Raw genomic sequence first — 14,377 nt, 5'->3', positions numbered from 1 at the left:
AAAAAGTATCAGTCAAGGAATTGTAAACTTAGAATGGAAACAGAGTTTTATATATATATATCTTGAGTAATGTCAAAAATTGCATGCATTTAAGTATCCGTGTATGGATTGTCCCAGAATACAGTTTAGGCGAAAAGGCCCATCGCCTTCGGAGTGTCCTCAGGATGGGAAAACACACTAAAGCATGGTCAAGAGTGTCTCTACTCATGTAAAGGTTTTGCTACTGTGTCAACTCTATTTGCCTTAGTAGTATCTCGGCCTTCAGGTAAATGTCCAGATCAGCATCACAAGACACGTGTCTACGGTAGGTCTTCAACCCCATTTTAGAAATGCTAAGACCAACCCATATCACAAAATCAGGAGCAATCTAACTTTTCTAGAAATACTTACAGTATTATTGAAAGAAAAAGCTTCATTTATTTACTGAAACTCAAAGACAGTGTGCCATGGGGACAGTCACATGTATAAAAACAAAAATAAAAAAAGTCACAGTTTAGATCCTTAAGTCTCATACAGTCATCTCTGCAGCTGCCATACAACTAAAGCCAGGCCTGTGGGGCAACACGTACAACACAGAGCATGGGAATGGTGGACATACAGAGGATGATTGTGGGAATAAATTAAACGGATGTTAATGATAATAATAATGTATAGTACTGCATAAAAATATATATATATATTTTTTTTAAGTATAAAGAAACGACAACTGATATGCCCCTGATTTGTTTCCCAACATAGACAACATCTGGTAAGATTGATGACAAATATGGGGAAATAATCATTTTCTTGACACTGAAGGGATGAACTGATGGTAGCTTATGATAAAAGCAAGGGAGCCGGTGGCAGCAGCACCTAGAGCAACTGTAGGACACATGGACATGATAGACCACATTCTGAACAAAGGGGAAAATACCTTAAATTAAACTGACGGAAACTAAACTTAAACCCAGTTCTTCAACCCTAAACTCTTTCAAAAAAAAGTGAACCTCTAAAAAAGGCAAACATTGCCTGCCCCTTTCCCACCCCTACACCTGAAAAATAGGTTTTCACAGGAGTGCCAAGTCCATAGGGTATTACTCAATGTGATGATGCACAGCAGTCACTCCATTGGCGAGGAGATAGGGCAGGACAGACACGTCCTCTATCCGGTTTCATTTACAACTCGTCCTTGTCCTTCTTGGGATCTTCCCCTTCCTCCTCTTCCGTTGGGCTGTCATCGTCCTCCTCCTCTGGCTCCTCCTCTGGCTCATCCTCATCTTCATCCCCCTCATCATCAGCAGTGTCCTTCTTACTCTTCTCCTCCTCTTCTCTCGCTTTCCTCTCCTCCTCCTCCTGTGCATCCTTCATTTTCTTTTCTGGTTCCTGTTTTGCAAAGGAAAATGGGTCATTAAGAGACAGAGTGCTGTGGGACTGGTGTATTTTTGTCTTAAATTTGAAAATGAATATCAAACTGAACTCATACTAACCTATGAAAAACAGAAACTTATTATGAAAATAACAAAATCCTACCTTTGTAGCTCCCCATGTCTCGTTTCCAAACTCCTCAGCCTCTTTAATATCATCACCGATCAGGAAGTTGTCAAAGATGGTGCCAGACTTCACCTATAAAGAGACACAACTTTAACATCAAGCCCATAATTACCCTTCACCAACAACATTCACATTCATTGTCTGAGGTCTAACATACCTGCCACAGGTCCAGACCCAACACTCCAATGTTGTCAAACTTGTAGATGGCGGCATCGGCTGTGTACTCAGGGTTATCGATCTCAGGGTGCACCCAGGCACCTTTGTAGTCAGGGTTGTCAATCTGCTTTGCCTTCCACTCTCCCTGTAAATATAAGGCCAGATATAAGACTACCTGTGGTACACGAGCTGTATAATGCAGATTTAAAATCATGGAAGGAAAACACTATGATAACTTATTAATAAGAATTAAACTATTTTTAAGTATATGCTATGCATACATGAGTATTCTAGAATGTATTAACATAAAAAGTTTTATAAGCATTTATAACTTATTCATGAAAGTTATATTTAAGTGTTATCAGCAACTGGTACAAACTCAGTCTGTACCTGGTACTCTGGGTTGGGGATCATAGGAGGCTCCCACTCGCCATCCATGTCCACATCCCAGTCATCAGGGATCTTAGCATCAGGGTCAGGGATGTTCTCGGGCTTCTCCCAGTCCTAGTGAGAAAGTTCAATATTAGTTACAACTTGGTCAGTGACAGAACTAAACAATGTGCTTTGGACAAAAGAGATCACTCCTGAAACTAAACCGGACCAAATAGAGCTCATGCTCATTGGCCTTAGTCCATTTACTATTAAATGCAGGAAGAAACACCATTTGTTAAACACAATGGGTCCATACTGTGGCAAAATCAAATGTGATACCTATCAACTCGTTATAGACTGTGCTGATTCCATTTTGTGGCCTTTATGTAAGAGTAACTAGCCTTGGGGGAACTTTGGGATCATCTGTCCATTTTACAAAGTGGATTGATTAAACTGTGTTTTCTGACTAGATGCACTGGGCTGAATAGCGAAACAGTACTGCCTGGACACCAATGGGGGAAAGAATAGCCACCTCTTCATTACTTTGTCATTCCCAGTAGCAGTACCTCTCCTTATATGTTACTGTAAACTTTGCATAACATTTCTCAAACCTGATTCTGATAGGACTTATATCCATGCTGGCTTATGTTCGATCAAATCTCTTCATTCAAAGAGGCTCACCTCTGGCTTGGTGTCGGTAGGGTCATCGATTTTGGCCCTGTCGTCCCAGTCCTCTGGCTTCTTGGCCTCAGGGTCCTTGACAGTCTTTGGGGGCAAAATGTCCCAGTCCTCCTCCAGAGTGCCTGACTCCACCTTCTCATTATTGATCTTCACCTCGTATGTCTGGTCCGGGTTCAGGATCAGAGTGTACAGATGTGTCAGCTCGTCATCCTGAAAAGACAAAAGGAGAGAACAGCAGGGGTTAGAGGTAAGGCCTGGCAGGTAATATGCAGTAAAGGAATGCAATGCTGAGGGATTTAAAATGGCATACCTTGCATTTGATTTCTTTCTTGATGAGGTGGTTCTTGCCTTTGTAGTTGAAGATGACATGCACCTTCTTGGTGCTGTAGCCACAGATGTCAGGCCCTGTGGGATGGATGGGTAAAGAACTTAATCTATTGATTGCTAGGTCAATAAAATACAGAATCTACCAGTAAAATCCAGGCATTTCTAAAAATGTCTCACTGAATGAATGTCTCTGCTAAATGACTCAAATGTAAATGACCGAGGGTCACGAAAATAACAGAGAGGGATTCATCGCTGACTAAAAGTCACTCAGTCAGAAAAACTAGTGGTGCTCTGCACACACTCACCAAACATGATGTAATACTGCGAGTCCCCGTGCATAGCTGCCTGGTCTAGGTCTGCTGGAAAGATTTTGACATATCCACCCCCACAGTCAATCTTCTGCTCGTGTTTGACAGTGAACTGGACCACCAGAGACTTTCCCTCGTTGCTGAAGGGTTCAAAGCGGCTGGAGAGAGCATAGAAACGGGCATCCTGGCTGGTCTGGAGACCTGTGAGACAGGTAAGAAGATGCATTAGCATCAGTAGGTTTAATTGAACCCAGGTATAGGAGGTGAGTGATGCATAGTGATACTGTACTGTGTGTCATGTGGATTACATTTTGATTAGGGTTGACCAGAGAATACATTTAGAACAATCCACAATCTAAGGAGCCATTTGCAACCATTTGGCATATGCAAACTCAGACTTAGTGAAGGATCTGGCAAAATCTCCATATTGAAACATCTTGCCGTGATCAAACTACAATATTTTCCCCATTCAGCTCACCTTTATCCGCCTCAGCGTCACCATAAAACTTCCCAGCAGTCAGTTTCCACTCGCCATAGTCTGTCTTGTGCTCTGATACAAGCCACCGACTCTTCCATGCATCTGAAAACAACATTTACAATCTGATTAGTCAGGATCTAGGAAAGTCTCTCGAGTGGCGCAGCGGTCTAAGGCACTGCATCTCAGTGCTAGAGGAGTCACTACAGGCCCTGGTTCGTTCCCGGGCTGTACCACAACTGGCCGTGATCAGAGTCCCATAGGGTGGCGCACAATTGGCCCAGCATCGTCCGGGTTAGGGGAGGGTTTGGCCAGGGTAGGCCGTCATTGTAAATAAGATTTGGTTTTTAACTGACTTGCCTAGTTAAATAAAGATCACGAATAAATACTGCAGGCTGTCAAAGAAGCCAAGTGAAATAACTTCTTATGATCAGATCAGTGCACTGCTGAATCTTATACTTTGAGAAAAAAATATGTTTTTTTATTTCCCTTTGATACTATTACAAAATGTATTTTTCTAAATAAAAAAAAGGTGTGTCTTCTACACAGTGATCAGTGTAAAAAGGCTGACCATAATGATATTTTATGATATCCATTCACTTTAAAGATGCAGTCATTTAAAATGGACCTGGCGAACAGGGTGTAGAGCTCATGTTCCACATTACAGAAAAGTTGTTTCAACAATAGAAATGACATAATGGAGTCCATAGTCTTGATATTGACTATTCCACATGTAAAGAACATAGATGGTTGTTTAAAATATCAAATTGACCTAGAAAAGAGGTACGGTATGGGCCCTTGATCCCCAAACCATTATCTATCATATAGAAACATTTTAGGAATGATCAGAAAAACAAAAGCCACATTTACCTCCATCCTGAAATTGTTCTTTGAAGTATACAGTAGCGTCAATGGTGACAGCTACCGATGCAAAAACTGCTAATATTGCCACTGCGACCCTCATGCTTTCACCGTCCCGCTGTACAGGTAAACTGTGTGTGTTGCTTTTCACTGAAAGTCGGTTATAAACGCTGAAGGAAACAGGTAATATGATCATTTCTAACTCCCTATTCCTGCACAGATGGCCGTGGCTCATTGGACGAGATCTTGTCCAATGAAATGAGACCACGATTTATCTTTCGGAAGTGCTCGGATTACACATCGGCTCGAGGCCGAAGTAGTCCCTCACCACAGGTCTGGCATCAGATTGCCCAATCCCAAATCTGACGCTGACCCTGGATCAGCGGTTAGAGGCAACTTCCAAAACTCCTCCACATCGAAGAGCGAGCCATATTTGAAATAATTTCTCTGAAATTGCGAGGAGCAATGATAGTGGACAGAAAATATTGTTTTATGTTGTGGAAATTTGTAAGATTGTGGATGAACATTAATTTATTTTTGGAACCAAGTGTGATTATTCAAATGTGTATTATGTCCAAATGTTTCCCTAAAATCCTAATAAAATACAATTTTCCACACCGCAATAAAGTAAATTGAACGTCATACACCCTTGCTCAAGGTTGACACACACACCCCGAAATCATGTAACACAATAAAGGCTTTCTTGGTGACTAACCATAAAACTCAGACGTCATGACTTCAATTGCACATTGAAGATAATTTTCAATGATATTGAGTTTTTATATTGTAACGCTCTCCTCGCCTCCTTCTTAAACCCATTGGATGAGAAAGTCAGAGGTCTAACCTTCTCCTCTAATGGGGTTTGAGAAGGAGGCGAGGAGAAAGGACGCACGCAATTTATGAAGAAGAAAACCTTTTTCTTATTTTTTTACCTATTTAGAGTCTTTAAAACGTATACAAAACAAAATGTCCAAAAAATGTATTCGCTATATGTCTGTATTTGAATTGATATAATGTGGATTCGTTGTATTTTTTAATTTTTTATTCTCATTTCTTTGTGGAATCCCTCTGGCTGTTATGTTTATGTTTTGCATGTTACTGTTAATAAAAATATATTTAAAAAAATCATAAACTGGCTTTTCTCAAAGATTAAGTTTTCCATGCAGGCTTCCGTAGAATGTGTCAACGCGTACAGATGATCCATTATTTTGACCAGATACTCTAGGGGCCGCTCTAACAATGAAAATAAATGTATTTTTAAAAAAAATGGAAGGCAGTCGGGAGGAGGCAAGATCAGGTGGGACCAATCCAGCCAAGGAGAGGGAAGATACGCGCTAACAGTTTCCACAGGCACAACAGTTTCCACAGTCACAAAGTCAACATTGGCTAGGCCTGTCGTAAAAATTAATGAAAACAAAAATTTGGTTTTTGGTTTTGATTTAAGGTTAGGTATAAGTTTAGCACTGTGGTTAATTTTAGGTTTAAAATCAAATTTTAAGAAGAGAAACGATGGAAATAGGCGGGTTTATGACTTTATGGCTGTGGTAACTAGTGACGACCAGGCCCAACTCCGATGTAAAGTGTTCTTTCTCAAAGTTGCCTGGATGTCATGTGTCCTACTTATATCAGTGCACTCGTAACAACCCAATCATTACGAAACTTATATTCGATCAAATAAGCCACACTTAGGAAATAATACTGTAACGACCCGGTATTGTGTTCTGTGTTTGTGGGTGTGTTATGGTTCTCATGGCTACTAGCAGGGGTTAAATATGTCAGGACAGATGGAAAGGTTGGGGGGGTATGATGGGTAATACCGCGGGATTTGGAAATGCATAAATAGGGATTACTGTCTCATTGTTCTGGCTCTTCTGTTCGTGCCTTGATCTGTTCCTATGAGAGTGACTCTTGACCCGACAGGGTAACATTGTGTACGTTCGGCATTTAGCGGCGTGGGTTGTGGCCGGAACAATAGCCCAGTTTATGAATAAACCTGTGTTCTGACCTGCACACCTAGAGTCCGTCTCTTTTCCCTTTATGACCCAGCCGGGTCATTACAATACATTCCATGTTTTATTAACCAAATTCGACACTCATACGAAAAACGCCACCTGCTGGAGAAGACAGATTTTGGGTCCAATTATCCCTCTGATTAACCACGACTCGTCCCATGGGTATGAGGGTCGCTGTTTACGGTGACGTTGGACACAGTGTAATTGCTACAAGGTTAATCTCAAAACGGAATCTAATCAGGTGGATACATTGTAACTGTACGCAATTGTGTACGTGTTGTAGTCTACATGACTTTGCAAAGCAGGAGTCTCTAGCTGACCAGTGTACTGTACATTTAGGCTTCTTAGTAGGTCTAAACAGCTAATTTACTGGATTTTTTAAAAACTGCCATGATAAGCATAGCTTTGCTGTTTCCAAAATTCTCGATTCATGCATTTATTATATGATCAAAACGACAAACAACAACTAAAATGATTAGCAGACAAAATGTATTATTGAATAGTTCGCTAGTAGAACCAGGTAACATACACTTTACGTATATACAGTTGAAGTAGGAAGTTTACATACACCTTAGCCAAATACATTTAAACTCAGTTTTTCAGAATTACTGACATTTAATCCTAGTAAGAATTCCATTCACTGTCTTAGGTCAGTAAGGATCACCACTTTACTTTAAGAATGTGAAATGTCAGAATAATAGTAGAGACAATTATTTATTTCAGCTTTTATTTCTTTCATCACATTCCCAGTGGGTCAGAGGTTTACATACACTCAATTAGTATTTGGTCGCATTGCCTTTAAATTGTTTAACTTGGGTCAAACGTTTTGGGTTTCCTTCCACAAGCTTCCCACAATAATTTGGGTGAATTTTGGCCCATTCCTCCTGACAGAGCTGGTGTAACTGAGTCAGGTTTGTTGGCCTCCTTGCTCACACATGCTTTTTCAGTTCTGCCCACAAATTTTCTATTGGATTGAGGTCAGGGCTTTGTGATGGCCACTCCAATACCTTGACTTTGTTGTCCTTAAGCCATTTTGCCACAACTTTGGAAGTTTGCTTGGGGTCATTGTCCATTTGGAAGACCCATTTGCAACCAAGCTTTAACTTCCTGACTGATGTTGCTTCAATATATCCAAATAATTTTCCTACCTCATGATGCCATCTATTTTATGAAGTGCACCAGTCCCTCCTGCAGCAAAGCACCCCCACAACATTATGCTACCACCCCCGTGCTTCACAGTTGGGATGGTGTTCTTCGGCTTGCAAGCATCCCCCTTTTTCCTCCTAACATAACAATGGTCATTATGGCCAAACAGTTCTATTTTTGTTTCATCAGACCAGAGGACATTTCTCCAAAAAGTACGATCTTTGTCCCCATGTGCAGTTGCAAACTATAGTCTGGCTTTTTTATGGCCGTTTTGGAGCAGTGGCTTCTTCCTTGCTGAGCGGTCTTTCAGGTTATGTCGATATAGGACTCGTTTTACTGTGGATATAGATACTTTTGTACCGGTTTCCTCCAGCATCTTCGCAACGTCCTTTGCTGTTGTTCTGGGATTGATTTGCACTTTTCGCACCAAAGTACGTTCATCTCTAGGAGACAGAACGCGTCTCCTTCCTGAGTGGTGTGACGGCTGCATGGTCCCATGGTGTTTATACTTGTGTACTATTGTTTGTACAGATGAACGTGGTACCTTCAGGCGTTTGGAAATTGATCCCAAGGATGAACCAGACTTGTGGAGGTCTAGAATTTTTTTTATGAGGTCTTGACTGATTTCTTTTGATTTTCCCATGATGTCAAGCAAAGAGGCACTGAGTTTGAAGGTAGGCCTTGAAATACATCCACAGGTACACCTCCAATTGACTCAAATGATGTCAATTAGCCTATCAGAAGCTTCTAAAGCCATGACAATTTTCTTGAATTTTCCAAGCTGTTTAAAGACACAGTCAACTTAGTGTATGTAAACTTCTGACCCACTTGAATTGTGATACAGTGAATTATAAGTGAAATAATCTGTAAACAATTGTTGGAAAAATTACTTGTGTCATGCACAAAGTAGATGTCCTAACTGACTTGCCAAAACTATAGTTTGTTAACAATATATTTGTGGAGTGGTTGCAAAACGAGTTTTAATGACTCCAACCTAAGTGTATGTGAACTTCCGACTTCAACTGTATATATTATATATATCTTCTTTTTTTTTTTTACAGGCTAATTAGATTTGTAGAGAATGTGGAATCGTGGTGGCAGATTTCAGCTCTGGAAAAAGCATAGGCACATCTCTCAGGGAAGAGAATTACCAAAAGCGCTGCTGATTCATGCAACACTGAAGCATGCATGAGAGCACCGGCTGTTCAGGACTACTGTGTGATCACGCTCTCTGTAGCCGATGTGAGTAAGACCTTTAAACATGTCAACATTCACATGCCCGCAGGACCAGATGGATTACCGGGACATGTACTCAGAGCATGTGCTGACCACCTGGCAAGTGTCTTCACTGACATTTTCAACATGTCCCTGACAGAGTCTGTAATACCTACATGTTTCAAGCAGACCACCATAGTACCTGTGCCCAAGAACACCAAGGTAACCTGCCTAAATGACAACCGACCCGTAGCACTCACATCTGTAGCCAGGAAGTGCTTTGAAAGGCTGGTCATGGCTCACATCAACACCATCATCCAAGAAACCCTAGACCCACTCTAATTCACATACCGCCCCAACAGATGTACAGATGACGCAATTTCTATTGCACTCCACACTAACCTTTCCCACCTGGCCAAAAGGAACACCTACGTGAGAATACTGTTCATTGACTACAGCTCAGCGTTCAACACCATAGTGCCCTCGAAGCTCATCACTAAGCTAAGGACCCTGGGACTAAACCCCTCCCTCTGCAACTGGATCCTGGACTTCCTGACGGGCTGCCCCCAGGTGGTAAGGGTACGCAACAACACATCTGCCACGCTGATCCTCAACATGGGGGCCCCTAAGGGGTGCGTGCTCAGTCCCCTCCAGTACTCCCTGTTCACCCACGACTGGCCAAGCACGACTCCAACACCATCATTAAGTTTGCCGACGACACAACAGTGGTAGGCTTGATCACCGACAATGATGAGACAGCCTATAGGGAGGTCAGAGACCTGGCAGTGTGGTGCCAGGACAACAACCTCTCCCTCAATGTGATCAAGACAAAGGAGATGATTGTGGACTACAGGAACATGAGGGCCGAGCACACCCCTATTGAGAGCTTCAAGTTCCTTGGTGTCCACATCACCAACCAACTATCATGGTCCAAACACACCAAGACAGTCGTGAAGAGGACACCACAACGCCTGAAAAGATTTGGCATGGGTCCTCAAATCCTCAAAAAGTTCTACAGCTGCACCATCGAGAGCCACCTGACTGGTTGCATCACCGCCTGGTATGGAAACTGTTCGGTCTCCAACCGCAAGGCGCTACAGAGGGTACATCACTGGGGCCAAGCTTCCTGCCATCCAGGACCTTTATACCAGGCGGTGTCAGAGGAAGGCCTTAAAAATTGGCAAAGACTTCAGAGACCCTAGTTATAGACTGTTCTCTATGCTACCGCACGGCAAGCCAAAAGGCTTCTTAACAGCTTCTACCCTCAAGCCATAAGACTGCTGAAAAGCTAATCAAATGGCTACCCAGACTATTTGCATTGACCCCCCCCTTTTAAATACAGTGGGGCAAAAAAGTATTTAGTCAGCCACCAATTGTGCAAGTTCTCCCACTTAAAAAGATGAGAGAGGCCTGTAATTTTCATCATAGGTACACTTCAACTATGACAGACAAAATGAGGAAAAAAAATCCAGAAAATCACATTGTAGGATTTTTAATGAATTTATTTGCGAGGTCATGGAGGTCATGGACTACAGCGTCTCTTGGAGCGACAAGTACTCCAGTGTCTCGGAGAAGAACAGTCAGTCCCACATCACCCAGACTACAGTAGAATCGCTGATTCATTCAGTGGCAGCAGGGCTTTCTATTCCAGATCATCTCGCTCCCACTCTGTGGCTGAAACTATCATGCCGTCTCAAGTTTTGAAGAGACGCTCGCCCAGGTGTTTGAGAGAGGCCCCGGTGCAGACCCAACCAGACGGACTGGCCTTCACCTTGTCCGAGATGCAGACCCAACCAGACGGACTGGCCTTCACCTGGTCCACCGGTTTGTCCACTAACTAAATACAGTAACATTTGCAACAAAGAAAAACATTTGCATTTTAGTCAGTGTAATGTAAAAATGTCTACCCGTCTGTCATTCCCCTGTCTGTGTAGGTATGGCAGCCCTAGGGCCGGCGGTTGGAATGGCCTATGTGGATCAAACCCATGGCGAGTCACTGTCAGTGCAGAGGCCGTGGAGGGTGTGTCTTTACAGCCACGGTTCAGATGATAGAAGCAGAATTCTCGCTCATTAAAAAAAACAATAAAAGCATATAATAAAATTCCTCAGTTGAGCCTCAAACTTCTAAAGTAGTTTTTGGATTTTATGCTACAGTAGTTGATGCACTGTTTCACCCAGTGATTTATATATACACTAGAAGATTGACAGGTGGCGCTGTTTTGAAGCCACTGTGCCCATACCATCTTGGCACTCCCCCACCATTGTACATTTTTTTAAAGGGAGCTATAGAAATGCATCTATTAATTTCTACATGTATTCTATTACAGACACCTTAATGCATACTTTTAAATTATATTACGTGAGCTAAACATACAAATAAAAAATATATAAACTATTTTCTGTAAATGCATGTAATTTTGTCCTTGAAACATTTAATTGAAATACTATAGAATTCCATTAATTCCTATGGAGGACTCCTACTGGGGAGTCAGTGGCTTCAAAGCCCCTCATTGGCCAATACACAGCATCAGCAATCCAGGGTTTCTATACACTGAACAAAAACATAAATCCAACATGTAAACTGTTGGTCCCATGTTACATGAGCTGAAAAAACAATCCCAGAAATTTTCCATAGGCACAAAAAGCTTATTCCTCTCAAATTTTGGGCATAAATTTGTTTAGGTCCCTGTTAGTGAGTGTTTCTCCTTCACCAAGGTAATCCATCCACCTGACAGGTGTGGCATATAAAGAAGCTGATTAAACATCATGACCATTACACAGGTGCACCTTGTGCTGGGGACAATAAAAGGCCACTATAAAATGTGCCGTTTTGTCACAACACAATGCCACAGATGTGTCAAGTTTTGAGGGAGCGTGCATTTGGCATGTTGACTGCAGGAATGTCCACCAGAGCTGTTGCCAGAGAATTTAATGTTAATTTCTCTACCATAATGACGTGTAACCATGTCGTTTTAGAGAATTTGGCAGTACGTCCAACTGGCCTCACAACTGCAGACCATGTGTGACCACGTCAGGCCAGGGACTCCACATCCGGCTTCATCACCTACGGGATCACCTAAGGGTGGTGGGGGCTGAGGAATATTTCTGTCTTTAATAAAGCTCTTTTGTGGGGAAAAACTCATCCTGATTGGCTGGGCCTGGCTCCCCAGTGGGTTGGCCTATGCCCTCCCAGACCAACCTCTGGCTGTACCCCTGCCCAGTCATGTGAAATCCATAGATTAGGGCCTAATTAATGTATTTCAATTGACTGATTTCCTTATATGATCTGTAACTTAGTAAAATCTTAGAAATTGTTGCACGTTGCATTTATATTTGATTTCAGTATACATCATTGGTTTTGGTGACCTCATTGTCACCATTGTTTAACACAATGCCTGAAGCATAATCTCTTATCTAAATAGGAAAGGCTCAGCTCTTCGTCCTACTGACCACACCTCTATTGTCTCTCATCCCCGGCCATCAGTGCATACAGCCCTGCTGTGTTTGCACTCAACATGCTGAGGCAGCAGCTGGCTCTCACCAGACACTTTGTCCAGACCAGCCGCCACCTCCACTCCTACAGTCCCTGCAGACTACACATACACCACCCTGGAGGACACCAAGGAGGTAGGCTACTCTATTGCCCAATCGTAAATTAATCGCTACACACTCGTGTAGTACTGAAGGAATAATTGATAGTCAAACGCCGCTCCTTGTCACTCTTATCTGAGGGACTGTCAACCATATTTGCTGTGGACCCAATTGTGTTCACACTTCTGTGCATTTGTAGTCATCATGATCCAAGACAAAAATGGACATTTTCAGTTTTTCCACTTTTCCTGAATTGACTAGATTTGTAGTGGGATTGATTTGTTGTAGTTCATTGGCTGTCACAAGCCTCCCAAGCTGACCACGGAGGCGGCCTTGGAGGAGATTCTTCAGGAAATGATGGAGCTCCACTACATCTGACACTGAGAATGTATGGATACTTTACCATTGTGCTATTAAAAAACATTTGTGTTGGTGCTTGTGAATTTACCTAGATCAAAAAGAACAATCTATTCAAATGTGTCATACTTTCTATAGAAGTATCAGTGGCGACCCCCGTTTTGAGCCCCCCTATTTTGCATTGTATTTTGGCATTAATACAGTCTCGCATCGGTTTCCAATGTAAAAAATATATATAATTGAGTTAATAAAGACGCATACAAACATGGTCTCTTGTTTTCTTGAGTAAGGCATCTCCAAAATGCAGGTGTTTCAGCCTAGCTCAGTGCATTCTGTGGTGGTGGGGCAAGCCTGCAGAAAATACAGAGCGTTGCGCTGTGATTGGCTCAGTGTTCTGACACTCATAGGGATGCTATGTCACCACCAAGTCTAAGGCTAGACCCCGAAAGTTCTAGCCCTTTGGGTGCTGCCATAGTTACATTAGAAGAGCCCATCCACAAAGGCTCAAGGTCATTGGCCACAGATAAAATTACATAATTTCACGTTATATGTACAGTAGCTTTGATTGGACTGATCATGTCAACAAACTTTTGTAATCTTAGCCAGCAGTCATCATCATGAATCAAGTCAACAATCTACTGGCAAATCTTTTTTAATCCTTGTCATATGAAGAGAAATTATAGATAAAACTTCGGTGCTCATCGGCAATTGGACATAAACATTACACAAGTTGGAAATCGCAAATTTAACAATGACTGGTTTGGAAGGAATCAGTGACAGAGAGGTCCCAAATCTGTGATTAAGGGGCTCTTTTCCATGTTTAAAATTCTAAACATTCAACATTGGCCATGCTGTCACTGAAGCATGATTTGTGCCGCGCTCAAAACAACTGTTAACTCGGCACTGCAACTTCAGTGAGTTCAAGACAGCTGGGAAGTCGGGAATAAACTAGCTCCGACTGGGAAAATACGTTTTGAACGGTCATCCAACTCGGAATTGTAAATTCGGCCTCTTTCTAGAGCTACGACCTGAAGATCAATGACGTCATGATTCGACGTTGTCCCCCCCCCCCCGAGTACCCAGTTTTGAAAGCACCATAAATCCAGAGAATGCCAGACTGATGACAAAATTCACCCATGAAAGACCGCCGCGCCACCTTCCTGTTCAAGTGAGCACAGCACAAGGTGAGTCCAAAAATGTATTGTATGCTGCTGCATAAATTATGTAATAACCCAGGGAGATATGTATACGATATCTAAGAAAGTAACACTAAGTATATGTTGTGTAGTAAGATGTTAGTAGCCCATGTGCCACACCCTAATAATTTGGTCTATTTCGCCTACTGT

General features: G+C 42.2%; 1 protein-coding gene across 1 annotated transcript; it reads right to left on the bottom strand.

Moving 5' to 3' along the window:
* Window positions 1-28: 28 nt before the first annotated feature.
* Window positions 29-4,941, bottom strand: LOC139540909 (calreticulin-like). The gene is made up of 9 exons (XM_071344971.1): window positions 4,720-4,941; window positions 3,853-3,954; window positions 3,372-3,575; window positions 3,050-3,144; window positions 2,740-2,949; window positions 2,077-2,190; window positions 1,688-1,831; window positions 1,510-1,602; window positions 29-1,362 (listed from the first exon to the last, which is right to left on the bottom strand). Exons 1-9 carry the CDS (start codon window positions 4,904-4,906, stop codon window positions 1,156-1,158), a joined length of 1,356 nt encoding a protein of 451 aa, XP_071201072.1. The 5' UTR covers window positions 4,907-4,941; the 3' UTR covers window positions 29-1,155.
* Between the last annotated feature and the right edge of the window lie 9,436 nt (window positions 4,942-14,377).

Source organism: Salvelinus alpinus, chromosome 16 (genome assembly GCF_045679555.1).
Source record: "Salvelinus alpinus chromosome 16, SLU_Salpinus.1, whole genome shotgun sequence".
Taxonomy (NCBI): domain Eukaryota; kingdom Metazoa; phylum Chordata; class Actinopteri; order Salmoniformes; family Salmonidae; genus Salvelinus; species Salvelinus alpinus.
The sequence above is the reverse complement of the archived record's forward strand: the minus strand, read 5'-3'. Positions and strand labels throughout refer to the sequence as shown.